Here is a 16,862-nt window from a genome sequence, read left to right on the forward strand (position 1 = left end):
TTACAGCGCCTGGAACGCACGCCAACGTATTTGCTCTCCAGGACAAGGGAAGGGGCGGGCCTAACGTGATTCCCTCCGTATCGTCCGTCACCCGTTGATGACGTAGGCGGCGGAGGGCAGATTGGTGCCATATTATTGGAGACAATACTGCAGAGGTAAAACTGAGACTTGCCTTAGCCGTACGAGCAAGCCGCTCGTTAGGCTAGATGGAGTACAATAGTACTTGATGCCAGCCAAATGCCCACTTGCCACCTGAACAATAATAAAAGTAAAAGGAAGGGTAGTATGACCCCCTGAGGTAAAGAAGGGAGCAGGTAGATGTAAATATAAATGGCATTTAAACACTAACTATAAATTTGGTATACCATACATAAAATAAATATATCCCCATGCATGCCTGCCATATGTATATGCTCATTCAGCTAATACGAGAAGATGGCCATCAGAAAGTGCATAGGTGCCTCCCAGTCAGAGAGGCACCTATCTATGGGTAGTGCTGAAGGAGGTGAACACATGCTGCATTGTGCAATGAAGAATAATTAATAAATATATTATATTAAACTTAAGTCTAGTAATAACAATAAAAATGACAAAAATAGAAATGGTTACACCATCAATGAGTCTAAACGTCCTACCATCTCATCTCAAGCTTCCTGCATATCTCAGCCTCAGTGTACTATGTGTACTGATGGCTCGAGTCATTTTAAAAATGGTCGATCTAACAATAAGAGTAGTAAACATCGATTAGAGAAAAACAGGTGCACAGAACAGTCGTCGACCCCCTACTAAAGATCATACGAATGGGAATTTACATCTCCATTCACAATTACCATCTAACAAAGCTGACCCCAAGATGGCGGGTACCAGAGATTGGAGGGCTTGTTTGCTCTTCACTCCTTGAGAGGGATCATTCAATAGCCCTTGCAGGCTCTTTATCTCCTCTTAGTAATAGGCCTAGTGTTACATCTTTAGCCATAGACGCTGGGGCAACACTGCATCCGTCTATATCAGTTCACAATCCTTTCACCATGCTAGAGAATTTAGAATCTGATCCTAGTAACGGTAGCTTAGCCACTGTTACACCCCCATTGACTTTTTTAGGAACAGAAGTTGCAATAATAGAGGGGATTGCAGCAGAGAACGAGACGCCGAACCCTCTGCTTTGCACTCTGTCAACAAAAAAGTCAAGGAAAAGGGAGGAAGTACAAGAAGAGGCAGCGTTTAAAACACACTCACTCTACCATTAACATTTTTAATTTGTCCAGCTCTGTGTTTACGGACACCGAGCTGAATTTACTCAGGAAAGGTCTAAACTTTGCTCCTCCCAGTACACCTAACCTTTTTGAATTATTTATTGATCTTAATAAATATGTAAGGAAGCTTACCCTTCAACAGTATTACATATTGAAGGATACGGGTAAGTCCTCTGTCACCCTCGATAATGTAGAGTCACTGCCCTGCCTGTCTTCGGAAATGAGTGTAGATAATGTCGCTGCCCTTATTAGCTTAGAGTAACTCTGCATTGGGTCTGAGCATGGTGATTTGTTGCCATCTACCTGTGGGCACCATAGTGATATTGCTATTGTCCACACTTCCTTTGCACCAAAATCCTCCTTTTTCCCACATTGGGCTAAGGGTAAATATATCTCTACTTTCTAGGATGTGGTTTTTGAATCTTTTAAAACGAGATTTCATCATGCCACTCTCAATAGGAACAAATTCAATAAGCACCTTGATCCGTTGGGGATGTCTGTCAATAGTCTTAGGCAGAACCAGGATGTCATCATTCGGAAAGCCGAAAAGGGCGGGAGTTTAGTCATCCAGAATAAAGATGATTACGTAACCGAAGCAATGAGACTATTGGGGGATACAGATACTTATATCAAATTGAAAGGAGATCCTGTTTTCGAGTATACAAAAGATCTGAAACTACTCTTAGACCAAGCTCTATCTGATGCAGTTCTTAACAAGAATGAATATAACTTTCTTTACAATAGACATGCACTGACCCCGCACTTTTACCATATTCCCAAAGTGCATAAAAATGAAGTGGCTCCTCCGGGCAGACCCATCATTGCAGGGATCGACAGCGTCTCAAGTAATGTGGGTTGCTATGTCGACCATTTTTTTTGCAAGGAATAGTAACAAGTCCCCTGTCCTTTGTTAGGGATTCTAGTCATATGCTGGAGATTTTATCCCACTATGAATGGCAGCCGAGATATAGATGGCTCTCCTTGGATGTAGCGCCTCTCTACACATCAATCGATCACACTTATGGCCTTAGGGCAGTTAATTATTATCTGTCCAAAGAAGGCACATTTAATTCTGTGCAGGCTAAATTTGTGCTAGACTGTGTAGAATACTCCCTTACGCACAAGCACTTTTCCTTCCTTGGAGAGCACGATTTGAAAATCAAGGGCAAGGCTATGGGGGCCAGGTTCGCTCCTAGCTATGCCAACATTTTTATGGGTTACTGGGAGGAATTGTTTATTTGGAACAACAACCCATATGGGGCGAACCTGGTCCTCTTTGCCAGATATAGTGATGATATCCTCATCATTTGGGACGGGACTGACCAGGAACTGCACCTTTTTCTTGAGTATTGTGGTGACAATCCTTTTGTTCACCCATGTCATCAATAAGGACTGTTTGGTATTTTTAGATCTTGAGCTCAGGAGTGACTCTGATGGTAATATCCTCTCTAAGACACATTTCAAAGCCAGTGGTGGTAACTACTTTATGCATGCTGACAGTAATCACCATCCAAGATGGGATAGGAATGTCCCTTTTGGGCAGTTCTGCCGTCTAAAGCGCACATGCACTAAGAATGACTGGAGCAGAGCGAGACCCTCTGGAATAAATTTATGGATAAGGGTTATGATTCCACCCTAATGCCCTGTACACACGGTCGGATTTTCCGATGGAAAATGTCCGATCGGAGCGTGTTGTCGGAAATTCCGACCGTGTGTGGGCTCCATCGGACATTTTCCATTGGATTTTCCGACACACAAAGTTGGAGAGCAGGAGATAAAATTTTCCGACAACAAAATCCGTTGTCGGAAATTCCGATCGTGTGTACACAAATCCGACGGACAAAGTGCCACGCATGCTCAGAATAAATAAAGAGATGAAAGCTATTGGCCACTGCCCCGTTTATAGTCCCGACGTACGTGTTTTACGTCACCGCGTTCAGAACGATCGGATTTTCCGACAACTTTGTGTGACCGTGTGTATGCAAGACAAGTTTGAGCCAACATCCGTCAGAAAAAATCCATGGATTTTGTTGTCGGAATGTCCGAACAAAATCCGACCGTGTGTACGCCCTATAATAGAGACTGCCTTCAACAAATATGCCAATCTGTACGACGAGCCTTTTGTACATGACCAACAATCTGCCTCCATTGCCAATCCGGATACTATACAAGCCCACTTTTCTACTCAGTACACGAACAAAGCGTTCAAAATCCAAAGTATCCTAAGGAAGAACTGGGGCATACTTAAGCACGATCCAGTGCTGAGTAAGCACCTTCCGGATAGACCTACTATTGTCTACAGGAAACCCCGTGATCTGAGAAGCCTGATAGCTCCTAGCATGGTCAAGAAATCTTCTAGTAGCTCTACCAATGCGTTGTCCACCATCTTTGATCAGAAAGGTAGCTACAAATGTAACGTCAGGAACTGTGGCACATGTCAGTACATGTGGCACAGAAAAAAGACAGTAACCGGTAAGGATGGCAGGGTCCACCAGAAGCAGTTCATCAACTGTGGGACAGATCATGTTGTATATGGCATCCTTTGTCCATGCGGGCGTCTGTATTTGGGCCGGACCTTTCGTCCCATGAGAGTGCGTATTGGGGAACACAAATGTGATATCACCAATACACGAGTGAAATATCCGGTTCCTCTGCACTTTCAGGAAGTCCACCATGGAGACCCACAGGGTATGAGAGTACCAACAATCTGCGAGAGTGACTCTGTATGAGAGTGACCAACAATCTGCCTCCATTGCCAATCCGGATACTATACAAGCCCACTTTTCTACTCAGTACACGAACAAAGCGTTCAAAATCCAAAGTATCCTAAGGAAGAACTGGGGCATACTTAAGCACGATCCAGTGCTGAGTAAGCACCTTCCGGATAGACCTACTATTGTCTACAGGAAACCCCGTGATCTGAGAAGCCTGATAGCTCCTAGCATGGTCAAGAAATCTTCTAGTAGCTCTACCAATGCGTTGTCCACCATCTTTGATCAGAAAGGTAGCTACAAATGTAACGTCAGGAACTGTGGCACATGTCAGTACATGTGGCACAGAAAAAAGACAGTAACCGGTAAGGATGGCAGGGTCCACCAGAAGCAGTTCATCAACTGTGGGACAGATCATGTTGTATATGGCATCCTTTGTCCATGCGGGCATCTGTATTTGGGCCGGACCTTTCGTCCCATGAGAGGTGCGTATTGGGGAACACAAATGTGATATCACCAATACACGAGTGAAATATCCGTTTCCTCTGCACTTTCAGGAAGTCCACCATGGAGACCCACAGGGTATGAGAGTGTTCAGGATTGAGTCTATTGGGGGTGATGTTGACGGAGGTAGAAGACACCAGAGGCTTTGCAAACGCGAGGCTTATTGGATCTTCACCCTAGGTAGTATGACCCCCGGGGGACTCAATGAGGATCCTGAGATCCACAAAATCACCTAAAATTACCTAACATCATAGAGCACTTTAGTGGCACTTTAATATCCTTCCCCTTCTCTCTCCCTCCACCTGCCCCTCTCAAGTCTCCCTTCCTCCCTCTTTTCCAGTTCATAAGTGACATCTGGTTATGTTCTCTCTTATATGTATATATATATATTTGTAGGCTCTGGCATGCGTTTACGTTTGTATGCACTTTAGTAGTTTAAAGGCCTTTAGGTTTCATGATGGTACTGAGCATACTATTTTATCACTTCTTCACTGTTATTGTGACACCATGTATGTCTTTTATTCTCTTTTTTTTAATTCTATGAAATATGTTTTACCTTTTGTTACTGACAGGATTGCCAGATTTGTAACATATACTGCGCACATTTATTAGAGAGAGATATTTCTCTTTCTCTCTCTCTCTCTCTATATATATATATATATCTATCTATATATTTATTTATGTGCATATATACACGGCTACCATCATGACTATTATTATTTTTACTGAGCGTTGTAGATATGTACATGCATTCTCTCTCTATATATCTTTCAAGTCTTAAGTTTAATATAATATATATATTAATTTGGTTCATTGCACAATGCGGCATGTGTTCACCTCCTTCAGCACTAGGCACCTATGCACTTTCTGATGGCCATCTTCTAGTATTAGCTGAATGAGTATATACATATGGCAGGCATGCAATGGGGATATATTTATTTTATGTATGGTATACTAAATTTATAGTTAGTGTTTAAATACCATTTATATTTACATCTACCTGCTCCCTTTACCTCAGGGGTCATACTACCCTTCCTTTTACTTTTATTATTGTTCAGGTGGCAAGTGGGCATTTGGCTGGTATCAAGTACTATTGTACTCCATCTAGCCTAACGAGCGGCTTGCTCATACAGCTAAGGCAAGTCTCAGTTTTAACTCTGCAGTATTGTCTCCAATAATATGGCACCGATCTGCTCTCCGCCGCCTACGTCATCAACGGGTGACGGACGATACGGAGGGAGAAACATTAGGCCCACCCCTTCCCTTGTCCTGGAGCGCAAATACCTGGCGTGCGTTCCAGGCGCTGTAACGAACCAGGAAGAAGGCCCGCAATATGGTTAAACATGCAGATCTGGCGGCATGGGTTCTTGCGCTCTATGGATGCCAGGAGTGGCCACTTAGGAGAGCAGTATTTACCCCATCATCCTGGACTGGGAGGTACCCCCATTTACATTCACTATGCAGCTGCCAGTATCTATACCATCCTTATGCATCATATGCATGGTATGTTATTGCTTACAATAAAGATCAGGCTTCACCCTTCCAGTGGGCGTGTGTATTTGTTATTTACCATCACTTTGACCGCCCACTGGGTCGAGGGTGAAAGAGGGAGGAGCCCCAAACATTCCTTCTGATTGGTTGATGGTGCATGTGTGCACATTTATACACACGTGTGTATATGTATGTGTGTGTGTGTATATATATATATATATATATATATATATATATATATATATATATATATATATATATATATAGGGACTGCTGAAGGAGGGTTCACTGCTGAGCTCTGAGAAAGAGGGGATGTTCCCTTTGAAACGTGTCAGCTGGCAGTGATCCCTGTGAGTCCCTTTGTGACCTTTGGAGAGCTCCGTTCATCATAGACTGTATGCTGTTAGTCAACGACTTTTCGCATTGCGAGATCTTCTTTCCTGTTTGTGAGTAGTTTCTTTTTATTGCTTTTAATAAATTTACTTCCAACGATAATGCAGATGGCTGGTGCGCCCTTTCTTTCTTTTTATAGTTGACTATTAGGATTCCCCATCCTTGAGGGCAGAAAGGCCTGTGTTTCTATACCATTGGTCTGGTTATCCACTTGTGCGCAGGAGTGTTTTTTTTCTCTTTATTTTACTAGCTAAATCCCTCCCAGTGGAGGTCCTAATGGTCAAGACTGACCCAGAGGGGCGATTTATTCTCACTGTGCAGATTGCCACTGTGTCTTTAACACTGGTGAATGTGTATGTCTCCCCCCCCATCTCCTCTGAATTATGGTCTAAATGATCCCTTCTGCTCCTATCTAGGCCTGATGCTCTTCTGCTGTATGTATGGGGACTTTAACGCTGTCTTAGATCCTGCAGTGGACTGCTTGAGGTGGTAGGCCCTACCCCTCCTTTATTGATTAGATGCAGGTGTATGGTCTCATTGAGCTATGGCGGTGGAAACATCTGGTTGTGTAACAATATTCTTGTCACTTCGGCTCCTTTCACACCATGTCTCGCATAGACTTGGCTTTTGCCCCAGCCCTTAGGCTTCCCTTTGTTTATGATGTATCTTATCTATGGGGAATGCTGACCATGCACCTCTTTCTGTGGACCTCCTCCTCCTCCCATGTACAAGTTCCATGATGTGGTGCCTAAACTCCCAATGGCTGAAGGACGAGGTGGTACAGGGGGAATGTAGACAGGTGATTACTTCCTAGTGGAACAAGAACTTGGGCACCGCTGACCCCTCTACAGAGTGGGAAGCTTTTAGACTATGCTGCGGGCCACTTTTATGGTTATTACTGGCACCCTGCATAAAAATACCCAGCAGCGTACGGAGGAGCTGGAACGGATCATGTTGGCAGCTGAGTCTGCCTATGCAATGGGCCCCACTCCCGATACCCAATATTCGTAGGGAATATGAGCTCCGCTTACTGGATCTCACCAAGGAAAAAATGCTCTGTCTCAAAAAAATTTTAACATGGTAACAAGGCTGGCCTGGCCGTCTGCTTGCCTATTTAACTAGACCTGACCATCCTTCTATATCTATCCCTTAGGATTAGGGATGCACCAAAATTTCGGCCGCCGAAACATATCAGCCGAAAATGGCCCTTTCGGCAAAAAGCCGAAAGAGAAGTTTTGTCGATACCGAATGGGACGGGGCCTGGGCAGGGGCGGGGCTCCGCCCCCGACCCTGGTGCTGCCTATCAGGGGGGCTTCCTATATATCGTAGAAGAGAGGAGAGCCGCCGCCTGTTTGATTATAGCGCCGGGAACATCACAGCTTTCATTTCAATAGCTGTGTGTTCCCCGCTGCACGCCGTCACATACAGCCCCTCCCCCTTGTCCGGGCACTTTGATAGACAGATCAGCGGGGAACACACAGCTATTGAAATGAAAGCTGTGATGTTCCCGGCGCAGACGGCGGCAGCTCTCCTCTCCCTTCACTGGCTGCAATGGGGACACAGGCTGCACTACTGGGGACACAGGCTGCACTACTGGGGACACAGGCTGCACTACTGGGGACACAGGCTGCACTACTGGGGACACAGGCTGCACTACTGGGGACACAGGCTGCACTACTGGGGACACAGGCTGGCTGCATCTGACGGGCACTGGTGAGGCTGCATTGATCTCTTGTATCAAGTCCGCAGTCTCTGACCATGTCCTCAGTCTCTGACCATCTCCTGTACCATGTCCGCAGTCTCTGACCATCTCCTGTACCATCTCTGCAGTCTCTGACCATCTCCTGTACCATCTCTGCAGTCTCTGACCATCTCCTGTACCATCTCTGCAGTCTCTGACCATCTCCTTTACCATCTCTGCAGTCTCTGACCATCTCCTGTACCATCTCTGCAGTCTCTGACCATCTCCTGTACCATCTCTGCAGTCTCTGACCATCTCCTGTACCATGTCTGCAGTCTCTGACCATCTCCTGTACCATGTCTGCAGTCTCTGACCATCTCCTGTACCATGTCTGCAGTCCCTGACCATCTCCTGTACCATGTCTGCAGTCTCTGACCATCTCCTGTACCATGTCTGCAGTCTCTGACCATCTCCTGTACCATGTCTGCAGTCTCTGACCATCTCCTGTACCATGTCTGCAGTCTCTGACCATCTCCTGTACCATGTCTGCAGTCTCTGACCATCTCCTGTACCATGTCTGCAGTCTCTGACCATCTCCTGTACCATGTCTGCAGTCTCTGACCATCTCCTGTACCATGTCTGCAGTCTCTGACCATCTCCTGTACCATGTCTGCAGTCTCTGACCATCTCCTGTACCATGTCTGCAGTCTCTGACCATCTCCTGTACCATGTCTGCAGTCTCTGACCATCTGCTGTACCATGTCCCTAGTCGCTGATCATCTCCTGTATAAAAATATTTTTAAAAACAGTCACTTTCGGTATCGGTGCTGTTTCGGTATCGTTTTCGGGATCAAGGAAGATTTCTTTTCGGTATTGGTTTCGGCCCCAAACAACCCATTCGGTGCATCCCTACTTAGGATCTTGACTCAAAAGGATCATGTTAGTGACGTACCCTCCGAGATTGTTGAGACTTTCCTGTCCTTTAAAAGAAACCTTTATGACACCAAAGTTCACTATTCGAATAATCATTTAAGTGAATACCTGGCTCAGGTGCGCCTGGATGGATGCGGCTCTCTCTCCGTTGAGGAAATCTCCCTAGCCATTTTACAGCTACGGGCGCACAAGACACCTTCATATAAATTATTGCGGCGCTGAAAAGTTCAAAAATGAAATTGAAGAGTGGGAGGAATCCAATCACCAAATATATTGTGCAGATGTAGAAAGAGTCACTCGTCACCACGTGGTAATGTAGTCTGCTTACCAGAAGGTATTAAGGATTAGGCATAGATGATAAATACTTAAAAGCATCCAGCAAATCCAGCCCACTGGAACCCCTCGTCGGACCACAACGTCTGTGGGATTTCCTTCACATATAAACTTCTCCCAATGGTCACTTCAGAATTAGGCATTCAGGCATGTAGTCATCATATATCCGAGAAAAAGAAAATGAAGGACCCATAGTGAAGCCCGTAATGATAGATAAAAAACTTTTATTGTAGTAACTTACAGTTGAAGCTTAAAACAGCATGCATCAAGGATAGGCACAAACGGCTGCAGCAATCAGCGTACGGATGTCAGCCTGCCTGACATGTTTCATCATAACAGATGTCTTCAGAGGCATGGCTACAGCTACAACCGCACGCTATATATATGGTATGGTTAGTGGGTGGATCAGAGGGGATATGATCAAACTCATCACTAACAGCTGGGTAAGATGTGTGTCTCGTGTAGCGGCCAATCAGAAAAAAGAGAGGATAGGAACAAAAAGAGGATGGCAACAGATGACACAGTGCCACCTCATTGGTTAACCTATCTCTCAGTGAGCAGAAAAATTGAAAAAATGCCAGATAAGCATGAACAGGCGACGAGAAAAAACGCCGGCTGTGTGGCCTGGCTCAGGGACATGAAAAAGACTAAAAATGTATTTTTAATTGATCAGACAAAAACCTGATATCATATAACTTAATATATAAATAAAAAAAATGGAAAGGAATTAAAACCCGCACAGATAGGCTATGGAATTAACGCCTGTCATGCAGTATAGATCAAAGGCATAGAAAAAAACGCTAGACTTTGTATAACAAATCAGTGCCTGCATGGAAGAAAAACACTAACCTATGTTTAACAAACCAGCGCCTCACATGCAACTAAGCAATAAACATTGTAAATGTGATTAATCGCACATAATTCAATAAAAATTGTAAATGCGATTAATCGCACATAATTCAATAAAAATTGTAAATGCGATTAATCGCACATAATTCAATAAAAATACATGCATGCAATATACATCAATACATGTGTTAAAATCAATACAGATGATTGTAAACATCATTTAAAAAATATTATTTTTAAAAAACTGACCTAGACACAAGATTTGCAAATAGATAAAGGAGAGAAAACAAAAAATAAATAAAACGAGTAAAGGAGTGTATTGATGCTAACTGTTATTAATGAAGCTATTAACATCCCACTCTACGTTTAACCCATATGACGTATAGCATTTGAGGGTGTGTATCCATTGAGTTTCTAACCTCGAGATTTCTCTCTTGGTGTAACTACCTCTCCAATGGGGTGTGAAGCGATCGATGGCGGTAATCAGAGTCCCTACTGGATTTTTGTTATGACATTCTAAATAGTGACGTGAGACCGTGTGCTTAGGAAAACCTTTCTTTATGTTTTTTATATGTTCCTTTATTCGCACGTTCATGGCTCTCATAGTGCGGCCTACATACTGTAGACCGCATGGACAAGTCAATAAGTACACAACATTTTTTGAGGTGCAGGTGATGAAAGTATCTATATCATAGACCTTTGTGGTGGAGTTAGATTTAAATTGACAAATTTTCCTATTTTTATCGCCATTTATGCGACACACTTTACATTTGCGACATGGGAAAAAACCTTTTGAGTTCTGAAAAAAGGGGACCCTATTGGGGGCATCAAGAACATTAGGGGCAACCTGCAGCATTAGGGGGGGTACTCCCCTATAGATTACTTGTGGGCGTTCAGGTAAGGATGGGCCCAACACTTTATCATTTTTTAACACGGCCCAATGTTTTCTAAGAATTTTCTTTATATCGTAATGTTGTCGAGAATAGGTGGTCACTAAAGAGAACTCATGAACGTTATTACTCTTAGTGATTCTATCTGTGCCTTTTATCATATTGGCCCTATCCAGGCACGCAACCTCATTTATGGTTTTGTCCAAGTCTGCACCAGAGTACCCCTTTTACACAAATTTGGTTTTTAAGTCAGAGGCCTGCATCAAAAAGTCGTGTTTAAAGGTACAATTACGCCTTAGGCGAATAAACTGGCTTTTAGGAACCGCTTTTAACCAGGAGGGATGGTGACAACTCCCCTGACTAATATAGCCATTTCGATCTGTCTCCTTGAAAAAAGTGGTGGTTGTAAATTTATTGTCACAGATCCGTATATTCAAATCCAAAAAATAGATAGCAACCTTGCTCATTTCGAATTGCAGAGAGATACCAAGGGTGTTCTGATTCAGCTCCTGCAAGTAATTGGTCAATGATGTTTCATCACCATCCCATAGGAGGAGGATGTCGTCTATAGACCTGCCCCAGTACACCAATTCTGGCCATCTGTCAGCATAGACGACGTCCTCCTCCCACTTGGCCATGAACAAATTAGCCATACTGGGCGCAAATTTTGCGCCCATGGCTACACCTCTGGTTTGGAGGTAGCAGGAACCCTATGTAGGCCGCACTATGAGAGCCATGAACGTGCGAATAAAGGAACATATAAAAAACATAAAGAAAGGTTTTCCTAAGCACACGGTCTCACGTCACTATTTAGAATGTCATAACAAAAATCCAGTAGGGACTCTGATTACCGCCATCGATCGCTTCACACCCCATTGGAGAGGTAGTTACACCAAGAGAGAAATCTCGAGGTTAGAAACTCAATGGATACACACCCTCAAATGCTATACGCCATATGGGTTAAACGTAGAGTGGGATGTTAATAGCTTCATTAATAACAGTTAGCATCAATACACTCCTTTACTCGTTTTATTTATTTTTTGTTTTCTCTCCTTTATCTATTTGCAAATCTTGTGTCTAGGTCAGTTTTTTAAAAATAATATTTTTTAAATGATGTTTACAATCATCTGTATTGATTTTTAACACATGTATTGATGTATACTGCATGCATGTATTTTTATTGAATTATGTGCGATTAAGCGCATTTACAATTTTTATTGAATTATGTGCGATTAATCGCATTTACAATTTTTATTGAATTATGTGCGATTAATCGCATTTACAATGTTTATTGCTTAGTTGCATGTGAGGCGCTGGTTTGTTAAACATAGGTTAGTGTTTTTCTTCCATGCAGGCACTGATTTGTTATACAAAGTCTAGCGTTTTTTTCTATGCCTTTGATCTATACTGCATGACAGGTGTTAATTCCATAGCCTATCTGTGCGGGTGTTAATTCCTTTCCATTTTTTTTAATTTATATATTAAGTTATATGATATCAGGTTTTTGTCTGATCAATTAAAAATACATTTTTAGTCTTTTTCATGTCCCTGAGCCGGGCCGCACAGCCGGCGTTTTTTCTCGTCGCCTGTTCATGCTTATCTGGCATTTTTTCAATTTTTCTGCTCACTGAGAGATAGGTTAACCAATGAGGTGGCACTGTGTCATCTGTTGCCATCCTCTTTTTGTTTCTATCCTCTCTTTTTTCTGATTGGCCGCTACATGAGACACACATCTTACCCAGCTGTTAGTGATGAGTTTGATCATATCCCCTCTGATCCACCCACTAACCATACCATATATATAGCGTGCGGTTGTAGCTGTAGCCATGCCTCTGAAGACATCTGTTATGATGAAACATGTCAGGCAGGCTGACATCCGTACGCTGATTGCTGCAGCCGTTTGTACCTATCCTTGATGCATGCTGTTTTAAGCTTCAACTGTAAGTTACTACAATAAAAGTTTTTTATCTATCATTACGGGCTTCACTATGGGTCCTTCATTTTCTTTTCTCGGATATATGATGACTACATGCCTGAATGCCTAATTCTGAAGTGACCATTGGGAGAAGTTTATATGTGAAGGAAATCCCACAGACGTTGTGGTCCGACGAGGGGTTCCAGTGGGCTGGATTTGCTGGATGCTTTTAAGTATTTATCATCTATGCCTAATCCTTAATACCTTCTGGTAAGCAGACTACATTACCACGTGGTGACGAGTGACTCTTTCTACATCTGCACAATATATTTGATGATTGGATTCCTCCCACTCTTCAATTTCATTTTTGAACTTTTCAGCGCCGCAATAATTTATATGCATGTGACTTTTTGTTTGTTATCTACGAACTTTGCTGGCTGCTTTCTTTTTTCAGTTCAGCGCGAATTTTTACTTGTTTTTTGCACAAGACACCTTGCCTGGACGGTTTTCCGAAAGAATGATATGCCCATTTCCACCAGTTATTATGCCAATTTCTTCTCCATACATTTAACAAAGCCTTAGAGGCTGGAATCCTTCCACCTACAATGCATGAAACACTGATTGTTTTTTTTTTTTTATTGAAACCTCATAAAGATCCCCTTAAATATAATTCTTACTGCCCAATCTTCCTAATTATTCCTAACTAATTGCAAAATTAGTGCACAGTGATCAGTGTGACTTTAGAACCAGTAGTTCTACCAGGATGAATATCCATAGGCTGCAATATCCACATGATTGCCCCCCTACTCGTGTCATTGCTTTGCTTGACACATGAAAAGCTTTTGATAGTGTTGCATGGCCCTACTTATTCCAAATTCTGCAACTTTACAGTTTTGATCCTCGTATGGTGGCATGGATTCGCCTCCTTTATACTGCAGTGGCACGCATCAGAGTAATTCCCATCTCGGATGGTTTTCCAATACATAGAGGCACCAGGCAGGGAGTGCCCTTTGTCTCCCCTCCTGTTTGCCTTAGCCATGGAACCCCTTGCCATACGCATCTGTGCTTCCCCTTTGATTAGAAGTCTCCCTATTGGTACCATTGAGTAACGTGTTTCACTCTTTGCAGATGATACTTTAGTTTACCTGGCCAACACTTGCGAATCCCTAACAGCAATTCTGGTTGAAATTGACACCTTTGGAGATTACTCCCCATGTAGAATATCTAAATTAATTTTCAAACGCATTGACACCTAATGCTTGGCGTTTCTATGGAATGGCCAGCCTCCTAGGATATCGCTTGCAACCTTACAACTCCCGACCCACATGGCTAGCTTGCCATTTCCTAACTTTTACTTTTATTATTTGGCCTCTCAATAAGTCTATATCCGTGACTGGTTGCATCCAGCCTCCACCAATGCTTGCACTACCACGGAGGCAGCCATTGCCTCCTCCCTAGAGACTCATAACAATATTATTTAAAGAAGCTATGTCCCAGCCCGCCCAGGTACAACACTTCTAAATACCCCCTATCCCTATATTATATATTAAGCTTGTTGTGGCCAAAGACGCCACTGATACATGGCTAGTGTCCCCCAATTACGCTTTGTTTTTTAATCCTATCTTTCCAGAATGATACTCCCTACCTGACTCACAAAGGTGTTCTGCCAAAGGTGTTAAATAATTATGCCACCTCTTTATTGAGCAAGGCTTTAAAACACTCTTATCAGTTACGTGTGGACGTTAACCTGCCCCATAACTTATTTTACTACTAGACAACCCTATCCAGGTATCTCCTTTGGAAAAATTATTGAGGCAATCAGACCCCACTAAACGTATCTCCGCCTTCTACTCTGGCCTTATCACTGAGTCTAATCCCTGATTCCAAACTGCCCAAGGGAAATGGGTATCCCTAGACATACCCCTTATAGAAGCAGACTGGACTGAAATTCTCCTACCACGTGTCTTGTGCCTCACTCAGAGTCCCAAAAACCCCTTTCTTAACTATAAGACCTCTGTTATTTCCTCCAAGGACCGCATTTATTATTCAACTTAAAATCTTCCACCAATCCCATCTTACACCTGCAGACTACATAAGATGGGCTTATATCCCTCAGTTGAGTGCTTCACAGGCTGTGGCCAGATTTCTGACTTTATGTCACGACTTCTGGGTAGACATAAACTCTTTTATCTCCTCCGCCCTGGGTCTTCCTAATATAGTGAATCCCAAGAACTGTCTTTTGGGCATTCTAGGCGATTTAACAACTCCTTCTCGCGCCAAGAGACTGCTTCGCATTCTATATTTTTATGCTAGAAATTCCCTTTTGCTGTCCTGGAAAGGACCAAGGTCACATACACGGTCCCAATGGTTGACATTTGTACGATTGCATGATCTTCCTAACTGCCAAATGATTACAAGTGACGTGTGAGACAGCTGAGCTAAAAGTGTTTATTACTTGTAATTGATCTTGCACGTTTTTTTTTTTTTTTTTTTTTTTCGGACCAGCCACAAGGTTGCCATTGTTGTGTTGTGTTTGTATGTCTTTAAAGAGGAAGTAAACCCTGACAAAATGTGTGTGTGTGTATATGTGTGTATATATATATATATATATATATATATATACACACACACATACACAGTATCTCACAAAAGTGAGTACACCCCTCACATTTTTGTAAATATTTTTATCTTTTCATGTAATGACCCTTAAGAAATGACACTTTGCTACAATGTAAAGTAGTGAGTGTACAGCTTGTATACCAGTGTAAATTTGCTGTCCCCTCAAAATAACTCAACACACAGCCATTAATGTCTAAACCACTGGCAACAAAAGTGAGTACACCCCTAAGTGAAAATGTCCAATTTGGGCCCAATTAGCCATTTTCCCTCCCCGGTGTTACAAGGTCTCAGGTGTGAATGGGGAGCAGGTGTGTTAAATTTGATATCTCTCTCACTCTCTCATACTGGTCACTGGAAGTTCAACATTGCACCTCATGGCTAAGACCTTTCTCCGAGGATCTGAAAAAATTAATTGTTGCTCTACATGAAGATGGCCTAGACATTAAGATTGCCAAAACCCTGAAACTGACCTGCAGCACGGTCACCAAGACCATACAACGGTTTAACAGGACAGGTTCCACTCGGAACAGGTCTCGCCATGGTCGACCAAAGAGGTTGAGCGCATGTGCTCAGCTTCATATCCAGAGGTTTTCTTTGGGAAATAGAAGTATGAGTGCTGCCAGCATTGCTGCAGAGGTTGAAGGGGTGGGGGATCAGCCTGTCAGTGCTCAGGCCATACGACGCACACTGCATCAAATTGGTCTGCATGGCTGTCGTCTCAGAAGGAAGCCTCTCTGCCTGAAGTAGAGCTTTAACTGATTTATTTTATAGTGACTGTACAAGTTTTGAAATAATTATGTCCAATTATGCTTTAGGTTTGTGTTTTGCCCATTTTAAAAAATGTCTTAGGATGGTGAAGTAGATTTCTTATCCATATACATTTGTGTATTGACATTTGATATTTAAATATAAATCTTTGAATTGAATCCAGTTTTTGTGGTGTTTGTTTTCTTAGTAAGAACTATGGCATTACAATCAGAGAAGTAGACCAGCCACTTCTGCTTCACAGACCCAATGAGAACAAAGGTTTGCGGGGCAAGGTAAGCCTTATCACTGTGATGCCTATGTTTTGTTATGTTATAGTTGCAGTCCAAAATACAAGCAGATATGTTTCCATTTCCAACTAAAAATTTTATATTTTGCAATATATTACCAGTCCTTTGATGTGGTGGCTGCATTAATTTTCTTTTTTTTTTCCTGTTTTCGCTCACTTATCTGGCCAGTAAAACACCTTCTGTATTAGAGTGTCCGCACTTTGGATGAAGACGCACAGGGGACACGTTTGAAAGA

The 16,862-nt window shown here is 42.7% G+C and overlaps 1 protein-coding gene across 1 annotated transcript in view; it reads left to right on the forward strand.

The window, feature by feature from the left end:
* The window catches only part of PIWIL2 (piwi like RNA-mediated gene silencing 2), a 503,232-nt gene that overhangs the window by 209,020 nt on the left and 277,350 nt on the right, over positions 1 to 16,862 (forward strand). Inside the window, exon 10 of the mRNA XM_073622273.1 lies at positions 16,528 to 16,612. Coding sequence (XP_073478374.1) covers positions 16,528 to 16,612 — 85 coding nt within the window. The remainder of the gene's footprint in view (positions 1 to 16,527; positions 16,613 to 16,862) is intronic.

This window comes from Aquarana catesbeiana, linkage group LG03 (assembly GCF_042186555.1).
Source record: "Aquarana catesbeiana isolate 2022-GZ linkage group LG03, ASM4218655v1, whole genome shotgun sequence".
NCBI classification, from domain to species: Eukaryota; Metazoa; Chordata; class Amphibia; order Anura; family Ranidae; genus Aquarana; species Aquarana catesbeiana.